At 42.9% G+C, this 10393-nt stretch overlaps 1 protein-coding gene across 3 annotated transcripts in view; it reads right to left on the bottom strand.

Annotated features, from left to right (window-relative positions):
* Positions 1-25: 25 nt before the first annotated feature.
* Positions 26-10393, bottom strand: part of tdrd1 (tudor domain containing 1) — a 40299-nt gene continuing 29931 nt past the window's right edge. For 2 of the 3 annotated variants that reach the window (XM_030339931.1, XM_030339933.1), the window contains exons 22-25: positions 8919-9086; positions 6417-7097; positions 2783-2826; positions 26-374 (exon numbers count right to left, since the gene is read on the bottom strand). In XM_030339931.1, coding sequence (XP_030195791.1) covers positions 300-374; positions 2783-2826; positions 6417-7097; positions 8919-9086 — 968 coding nt within the window. In that variant the 3' untranslated portion in view covers positions 26-299. The remainder of the gene's footprint in view (positions 375-2782; positions 2827-6416; positions 7098-8918; positions 9087-10393) is intronic. The other variant, XM_030339932.1, reaches the window with a different exon arrangement.

Below are 10393 nucleotides of genomic sequence, written 5' to 3'. Positions count from 1 at the left end.
ATTCCACCAAAACCTTTTCTTTTTTAAATCAAATTACTATTTAATTTACAACCTTAACATGTAGAACTCAAACAATACGAACATTCCACACAATTGTGGACATTTTAAATGATACTTTTGTTCACACACACACCAAATTAAATATACCAACAGCATAACATTGATGCATGGCTCAAATTCAACATCCGCTTCAAACTTTGACAGGATTACTTTCTGTAATGGTGTCTACAAAACTGAATATATGTCTATTCAAACGAAAATCCAACAATATTATGGAGGTTGAACACTTGAGGGGTCACTTAGCAGCTGGCTAGCTCAATCAGTTTACTGAGGACAACGATCTGATTCTCCATCAACTGCTCCAGACGATCCATCTGGAAGAAATTAGGGAATAAAATTGAATTATACAATCCAATTGGACCTCGGCAAAACCTTTAGAGGACGCTGTATCTGTGAACAGTTAGACAGTACAAACGCCTATTGCTTCTTTTCATATTTAAACATTTATTATAACTAGTGCTGTCAGTTAAACGCGTTATTAACGGCGTTAACGCAAACCAATTTTAACGGCGTTAATATTTTATCGCGCGATTAACGCAAATGTATTAATTTGTAAAAAGATATATATATATATATATATACACACGTGCTGGTCATATTATTAGAATATCATGAAAAAGTTGATTTATTTCATTAATTCCATTTAGAAAGTCAAACCTGTAGAATGTATACATTCATTCCAAACAGACTGATACATTATAAGTGTTTTTTGCCAAAAAGAAGATGATTATAGCTGACAACCAATGAAAACCCTAAATTCAACATCTCAGAAAATTAGAATATGGTGAAAAGGTCAGATATTGAAGACACCTGGTGCCACACTCTAATTAGCTAACTAACTCAAAACACCTGGAAAAGCCTTTAAATGGTCTCTCGTTTTGATTCTGTATGACACACAATCATGGGGAAGACTGCTGACTTGACAACTGTCCAAAAGATGACCATTGATACTTTAAAGAAGGAGGGCAAGACACAAAAGGTCATTGCCAAAGAGGTTGGATGTTCCCAGAGCTCTGTGTCCAAGCACATTAATAGAGAGGCGAAGGGAAGAAAAAGATGTGGTAGAAAAGAGTGTACAAGCAAGAGGGATAAACGCGCCCTGGAGAGGATTGTCAAACAAAACCGATTCAAAAATGTGGGGGAGATCCACAAAGAGTGGACTGTAGCTGGAGTCAGTGCTTCAAGAAGCACCACACACCGACGTATGCAATATATGGGCTTCAGCTGTCGCATTCCTCGTGTAAAGCCACTCTTGAATAAGAGACAACGTCAAAAGCGTCTCGCCTGGGCTCAAGACAAAAAGGACTGGACTGCTGCTGAGTGGTCCAAAGTTATGTTTTCAGATGAAAGTAAATTTTGTATCTCCTTTGGAAATCAAGGTCCCAGAGTCTGGAGGAAGACAGGAGAGGCACAGAATCCACGTTGCCTGAAGTCCAGTGTAAAATTTCCACAGTCAGTAATGGTCTGGGGTGCCATGTCATCTGCTGCTGTTGGTCCACTGTGTTTCCTGAGGTCCAGGGTCAATGCAGCAGTCTACCAGGAAGTTTTAGAACACTTTATGCTGCCTGCCGCGGACCAACTTTATGGAGGTGACGATTTCATTTTCCAACATGACTTGGCACCTGCACACAGTGCCAAATCTACCAGTACCTGGTTTAAGGACCATGGTATCCCTCTTCTTGATTGGCCTGCAAACTCACCTGACCTTAACCCCATAGAAAACCTATGGGGTATTGTGAAGCGGAAGATGCGAGATGCCAGACCCAACAATGCTGAAGAGCTGAAGGCCACTATTAAAGCAACTTTTGGCTCTCATAACACCTGAGGAGTGCAACAGACTGGTCGACTCCATGCCACGCCGTATTGCTGCAGCAATTCAGGCAAAAGGAGCTGCAACTAAGTATTGATTGCCATACATGCTGAAACTTTCCTTGTTCATACTTTTCAGTTGGCCCACATTTCTAAAAAATCATTTTTTGTACTAGTCGTAACTAATATTCTAATTTTCTGAGATACTGAATTTGGGATTTTCAGTACTTGTCAGTACTAATCATCCAAATTAAAAGAAATAAACATTTCAAATATATCACTCTGTGTGTAATGAATTGATATAATATGTAAGTTTCACGTTCTGAATATAATTACTGAAATAAATCAACTTTTTCATGATATTCTAATAATTTGACCAGCACCTGTATATTTGGCTCAAAACAAAGAAGCAGTAGCCTGACTGCTATGTTCAAGGCAGTATGTTTGTATGTTCATCGTTTAATTGCACTATAGGCTTTTTTTTGTATCGTCCTGTTTTGATCAGTATATGCCAATGTTATCAATAAAAAAACATTTGCACAAGGCAAGCCGATGCACTTTTCCATGTTGATAAGAGCATTAAAATGAGAATTAATGGGAAAAAGAAATCAAGGGATATTTAGCATAGAAAAAAGATTTGCGATTAATCGCGAGTTAACCGACATTAATGCGATTAAATATTTTAATCGCTTGACAGCACTAATTATAACACATGTAGCACTGTCAATGTTATTGAAAACAGCCAGTATAAAACATGCCCTTTTCAATTAAATGGCATTCAATTGAACAAAGAATTGCCCTCACATTAAGGTTTTACATTTACAAATAAGATGCGTGCAGTCCACCATTAAAATCAGAACTAAGATTCAGAGAATGTCTTTCCCCCCACAAAGAACAGAGTCAACCGGCCAACCTTCGTCTTCAGGTCATTGCAGCAACAGCCAGAAACCTCCAGTCCTAGTACATAACATGAAAAACAGAATGTCACTCACATGACGGCTGAAAGTAACAATCCCCACCAAATACTGCAGTGCTTTTTGTCCCAAACCGCTTGCTATACCAAGCCATTTAATAATGTATTCCAAAGGTGTTCCAATATCTCCATCCACAAGCCAATGCATAAAACACAATTCAACCACTCTCCTATTAGCATGTTAGGCCGGTGGGCGGACAACATCAGGAGCATGTGCATCGATGGGCGCCTTCTTGAGCGGAGAAAACGACCATCACTGTAGTGTATTAATACGGGTTCGCACGGCAGTGTAGTCATCAAGCAGCGCAACGTGGATTGGTAAACATGTAACTAAACAGTTCCACACGTAAACACACCAGTAGGCCACCATTGTTTGAAAGCTTCTGGTGCATCCTCAATGTGGAAATCAATTCTAGAGGTAAGGTTGCGTTTTTGTGTAACCTGTTCCTACCGTTCACACAAAACAGTTTTAAAATATCTCCAACCTGGAAGGATCTTTCACAGGCCGTTTTCAGTGACCTAAGAGGAGGTTTCAGTGTGGACGGGAGGCCAAATCACAGAGAACATGCTTTGTTTTTAGAAATATTCATATACGTTGGGACAAGTTCTTGTTATTGGCCTCACATAATCCAGATTCATAAGCATTCTGCTCCCGAGGCTTTTCTTAAAAAGAGAAAAAAATAAGGCCTTCCTCTTGAATATTTACCCTTCTCTGGTTTTATCATGGTATCTACACATTTTTTAAATACAAATTGAATGACTTTTAAGACCTTTTCAAGACCTCTAAAAGGAAAATTTAATACCAATACCGTTGCAAATAAATCGAGACAATACACTATATACTCTGTTCATTATGAGTTTTTTTTCAGTTTGAATAATGAATAGTAACGTTCTTAACTGCCATCTTACCAATAACAAAACTTATGATATAACAATTATGACAGAAAACTAAATAACTTCAATATAGTGCAAAATATCGTGCAAACATTATGCATATGGATTGAATGTTTTATTTTTATTTTTTACATCCAGCTTCTATTATAGACGTCTATACCTTTAACTTCTATATAACCTAAGTTTTTTCCATCAAAAAGATAATGCGCTTTAAAATGATGCGCATCAAAAGTTAGTGCGACATATGTGATGGAAAAAGGGTTATATCGCTCCAACGCCGATTTTGTCGCACTAAGTTAATTCGCTCTGCAGAGGTGGTTTTGGGAAAGTTCTAGCGACATAAAAGTAATGGAAAACGGCTGAAGCGATATAGAATGTCGCGCATGCGCATTGTTGATGGAAAATCATCTAGCGGGTCAGAAAAATGCGCTTCAACACGGGGCATTGTGACACAATTTTAATTCGCTATAATCATTCTGTCGATGGAAAACCGTTTAGGCGCTTCTTATGTCGCTACAAATTAATTTGCTTTATGAGTTAATTCGCTTGAAAATCTGATGGAAAAAGGACTCTAGATGTCTATACTTTTAAAGGAGCATTTCACCGGTGGAGGCATGAATATGTATTGAAATCGGGTCCTATATAGTCCTTTTTCCATCCGATTTTCAAGCGAATTAACTCTTAAAGCGAATTAATTTGTAGCGACATAAGAAGCGCCTAAACGGTTTTCCATCGACAGAATGATTATAGCGAATTAAAATTGTGTCACAATGCCCCGTGTTGAAGCGCATTTTTCTGACCCGCTAGATGATTTTCCATCAACAATGCGCATGCGCGACATTCTATATCGCTTCAGCCGTTTTCCATTACTTTTATGTCGCTAGAACTTTCCCAAAACCACCTCTGCAGAGCGAATTAACTTAGTGCGACAAAATCGGCGTTAGAGCGATATAACCCTTTTTCCATCACATATGTCGCACTAACTTTTGATGCGCATCATTTTAAAGCGCATTATGTTTTTGATGGAAAAAGGACTTATGTAGTCGAATAATAAAATAAAATTCTAATTTAGGGCCGTCTTGACCGAGAAAAGGCAGAAAGTGACTTTTTGGCGTTCGTGGATTGAAGACAACAACTCCCACCAAGCACCACGATGCACAGCTTCGCTGGCCACTCCCGCTGATCTAGATCTCCGCCTATCGGACACCTCGCTGTTCCATCTAGCAAGCTGATACCGCAGGACTGCTTGAAAATCATTTCACACAACATTTCTAGTGAAGAGTATTAGTTGGTTAACTCAGTGAATTACCGTATTTTCCGCACTATAAGGCGCACTCCGTAAAGACGGAGTCATTTCGAAAGCACATCGAGCTGTAGAAACGCTATATTCAAGGTGCTGGTTCTCCACAGAAAAAAGTGGAGCGCATCAAGCCTGCGCGCTGTATACAAACATTCAGTCACGAGGAGATTCAACCTTTTAAACTGAGCAGAAGTACTTTTCAATGTACAGTTAGGTATTACATTTATCACGGGGCTTTATTTTAAAGCTACAAAAATAATACAAATAAAATAATAATTAAGAAATTCAACGCAACTCTGACGTCCCCCAGCTGGTGGGGGGCTAATGACGTCATCGTTCGCGTTTCAGGCGTCCACACGAATCCAAACACGCATAGGAAACCGCATAGGTCCGGATAGATTTGAAACCACCTCCGAGGGTGGTTTCAGAAATGTGCGGTTTCGGGCACCGGATTCGCCGGCTCCGTCTGGACGGACGGCCGAACGGACAAGACTGACGCGGTTTCACCAAAAAAAATCGGCTTTGTGTGGACGGGGCCTTAGAAGGCGAACACACGTTCACCAAGACGGGGAGACATCGCCGGGCGACTTACGCCACTATCTGCCAATGGATCGTGGATGCCTGGGCTGATATATCATTCTCAACTGTGGTCCAAGCTTTCACAAAGGCAGGAATAATCACTGAACTGCCAGGCAACAGCAGCGACACTGACTCGGATAATGACGAGAGGGAGCCGGGCATGTTGGATGCCGTACTCGGCCAACTGTTCAATTCGGACACTGAAGAAGAATGCTATCGATGTGACCAATCGGACATTGTAGTTTGTAAAATAGAACATAAAACTGAACAAATATACACCCGCTCATTAATTCTGCCCCCAATTAAATTTAATGCCGCCCACCCAATAATTCCAGACTTTTTAAGACATTTAAGACCTTGATTATCGAAAATTTAATTTAATGACTTTTAAGACTTTTCAAGCTCCGCGGCAACCCTGGGTTTAATGCTTTAAATAATATAGCATAAAATAAAAGTAGAATAGAAAACGTATTTACCTTTGAGGAATGTAATAAGAAAACTGATTGGATTATACCTTACCCCCCAAGCCACCACCTCTCTTTTAACTTGTTTTAAAGATATATATTCACTCATCCAGCGAATTGTTATTCAACTGAAAAACTAGAATTTCCTTTGGGGCCATTAAAGTATCTATATCCATCTCTCCTTCCTCCCTCTCCAGCCGACACCAGGATATCATTTTATTCAATGATAGTGTTTGGTTCTAGTTTAGGTATGACTTCTGGTATAGAAATAAGTGGGGGAATGAAGAACGTGTTCCACCCACAGGACACGCCACCATGTCAGGGTGACCTCACCCACCTTTAAGCAACACCGCATTCCTTGGCCCTTCTCCGAAGACCTGATGGGTGCTAGGGCTGGTGGGGTGTCCTAACAGGACCTTATTGATGGTGCTAGGGCTGGTGGGGTTTCCTTTGAGGACCTGAGGGGTGTTGTTAGGGCTGGTAGGTAGTGCTTCCAGGACCTTATTGATGGTGGTAGAGTTGTTGATGTGTCCTGTCAGGACCTTAGAGATGGCGGTGCGGCTGGTGGGGTGTCCTTCCAGGACCTTATTGACGGTGGTGGAGCTGGTGGGGTGTCCTTCCAGGACCTTATTGACGGTGGTGGAGCTGGTGGGGTGTCCTTCCAGGACCTTATTGACAGTGGTGGAGCTGGTGGGGTGTCCTTCCAGGACCTTAGTGGTGGTGGGATGGCTGTTGGGGGTTAAAGGTTGAGGTCCCCCATCAACGATGATGAGGGATGACACCTGCTTGGTGGTGGTGGCGGCCTGGTTATTTATCGTCTTTGGGTGGGTCAGGAGCTCCAATTGGGACAGGATGAGGTCACCGAGGCAGCCCCCGCCCATCTCACGGGGCAGCTTGATTGACAGCAGGTTGGTGAAGCCGTCGAAGGCGTAGACGGTTGCCGTGACGCAGTCCGCCAGCACACTTTTTAGCAGCATGAGTATGTCGGAGGGGCAGTCCGGCGGAAAGCACTCCTTACCTACAGAAGAGTCACAGGAGGTTAATCATAGCCTGGCTCATTTCAATAACATCCATAGTTTATATTTGATCCATCTCAACTGTGCATATTTTCTCTCATTGATTATTATGAATTTGAAATAAATTTGTTCCAACTGCAGTCATTTTGCCTATCAAATCACGTAGGTGAACATATTGTTGATTAAGGGGGCTTCAAACGACTGCAGACAGAACGTTATCAGCAGATATTCGTTCTCAAACGTGGCTTCCATAAAGGCCCATCAGAAGAACCTTCGAGACCATTTCTAAGTGCTGTTAAAATGGCTCAACTGGTGTGTTAAATTTAAAATGTTAGATAATCGTGGTGTTATACTACAATTTTCCCCATTTCCCAAACACTGCCACCAGAAATACCACATATATGCAAATATAATTTCCATATGATTATGTTTTATGTTAGGCTAATATTTAATGATTTCAGTTCAATAATAAGCATATTTTTCAGTCAGTAGGTTTATTTGCCAAATGTAATGCCCACTGAAACGTGATTTGATAATACTACTACTTTTACATACTTGTGACTTTATGTGTGACACATACCTGTACGAATGATAGACAACCCACATTCTAAGGTTAAAGGGGACATGTTATGAAAACACTTTTACTGGGATTTGGGGTGTTGTTGCTCTGGTGCTCCCACATGCATACAAACTTTGAAAAAAGTCTGTACGTGACTTCTGTGAGACATGCTTTTCTGAAAGTATCCCGCCTAGTTACCAATTGAGCGAGTCAGCTTCGGCGCCCCCTCTTACGTAGGACGGGGGCACATTTGAATATTACCTCCCACTTCCCCACCCCCCTCCAATCAGAGCATAGCTAAGATTTTTTTGGACCAGCAGACGAGCAGCTCCGCCGGGTTGAGCTTGGCGGCAGCCCGGCAGCTCAGCTCCGGGAGTATATTCCCTTTCTCCGCCGGAGATGCCGGACTGCCGCCGATCTCCCCCCAGAGGAGCTGCCGCCGAAGCTTGGCAGTCTGGAGGAAGAGACATGGTGGAGAAAGGGATTGTACTCCCGGAGCTCAGCTCCAGGAGTACAATCCCTTTTCTCAACCATGGCCCAGATAACCCCCACTACGAGATTTCAGACGCAGTCTTTATGATTCATAATATCATCTGAGGCGCACATAGCTTTTGGCCGTGATATTAGCTATATTATAAATACCTATATTATTATTATTATTATTATATAGAGCTCCAGGAATCCGCAACAATCACTTCTCCATGCTGTGGTTCACTCTGATAGCTCATTGGTCAATGGGCAGCAGCTCATTTGCATTAAAGCTACAGACACCAGAAATAGCGCATTCTGAAGGGACTGAAACAGAGGGGAAATATTTTTTCTGGAAAACACCATAATATGTCTCCTTTAATCCCCAAGAAGGGCTGCTCAGTGACTCAATCCATTAATATGCAACCATGTAGGCAATAAAACTTGTAAAGACCCAAGTTCGATTCTGACATGCGGTCTTATGATGCAAAGCATGGCGGCAGTAGCTCATCAATCCCTGGCTCCTCCTATCCGAGTGTCGAGGTGTCCCTGAGTGAGACGCCTCACCCTGACTACTCCTGAAGAGCTGGCCGTCGCCCTGCGTGGTCGACTCCGCCGTCGGTGTGTTTATTTATGGATGATTTTAAGTCGGCTTGGATAAAAGCGCAGAGCAAAGCCCCTAAATGCAAAGGTAAATAACAGTGCCTCTCTTTGAACCTACAAATTCGATAATATCAGCTAAAAGTGTCTTTCATGGACTCTGGATAGCCTGATAGCTAGGTGGGGGTGGGGGTACCGGCAAGGGAGCAGCGGGTGATCTGAAAGGGCAGAAGGAGGAGATGATCCGGGATGGGGCAGAGGCTGGAGTAGGGGACCGTCTCACAGTTGCCATGGTCCATGAAGAGAACGCTAGCCTCGTTCTCAGCCGTTTCTAGCACAACGGCACGGTACCAGGTCTGGTCACCTATGGAGAGAGTTGGGTTAGCAGCCAAACACATTGCACGCTGGTGTCACCCATGATGACTTGATTCAACAGAAAATGTGCCACATGACTGAATAAAACAACTGTCTAACCCCTGCCTTCAAAAGAACAGCTGAGGTTAAGGACATCTTGCTCATGGATGCCTCCAGGTGTGAGCCGTATACCTCTTTAGGTGATTCTGGCAAGAATCAGATCCTATCCTTCTGTGTGTCTTCCCCTGATTCTTTGCTTTTACTCAGATATTTAAAGGGGACAGTAGGGTTGCCGCGGTATACGGTATTACCGGTGTTGAGGCCAACACCGTTTACCCGGTGTTGCACACCGGCAACACCGAGTATTATTTATTTTATTTTTTTGTAATAAAAAACCAATTCAGTAAAAATTAATAATATAATTATAATTAAGAAAATTAAAATGTGTAGAATAGGCCACGGTTCTGCTCTGTGCGGGACAATTGTCGCGCCGAGAATAGACGTGCTTCCTTACAAGACCGGTAACCATAGCAACGCCGGTAAACAAACCCTGCGGAGCCAAATCCCTACGTGAGCTCCCCGCGCTATGGCCATCCGGAGTCGCACAGAGCTTTTGGCCGTGATATTATGATATATAGTATCCTATTATATATAGAACGTTATAAGACGATGAGAATTGACGCGCTGCCAGCCGCTGTCACCGAGTGTGAGGAGAGTTGACGGAGAAGATGGCGGTTGACCTATAGTTTCAAAGTTAATACCGTTTATACCGGTAATACCGGTGTTGACACGAGCGTATTACTCGGTGTGAAAATGTCCACACCGCGGCAACCCTTGGGGACAGTGACCAACCCAAAACCTGGCCTTACCTAACCAACCCTAAAAATCCACCCACCCACACACCGACCCAACTTCCTCCCCATCTTCGCAAAATGCTTGGCAGGAGACTGTTGGAAAACTGCTATAAAGCCAACCTGGTAGTTAGGAGCGCTGCGGAATGCGTGGCGGACTCCAGTGTTGAGGTAGAACTAGCGCATGGCTGCATGCCGGCTGTGTCATTATTTCTACTGGCAGACAGCAAATTACTGTGTTGCTGGCAGCTACTGCAGGTGGGGTTCCCGGAGGAGCGAGAGAGGAACAGAAAGAAGACTGCAGGGGATGAGGAGTGAGAGATGGCTCGGAAAGAGAAAGGGGAGAAGGATGGAGCGGAGAGCGATACAAAGAGAAAAGGAGGGCAAGACAGGGAAAGGAAAAAGAGTGGGACATAAGGAGATAGAGGGGTTCAAAGGTTAAGAGGAAGGGGAAGAAATGACCGGA

This window comes from Gadus morhua, chromosome 18, assembly GCF_902167405.1.
Source record: "Gadus morhua chromosome 18, gadMor3.0, whole genome shotgun sequence".
NCBI lineage: Eukaryota > Metazoa > Chordata > Actinopteri > Gadiformes > Gadidae > Gadus > Gadus morhua.
This window is presented reverse-complemented; position numbering and strand designations above follow the sequence as displayed.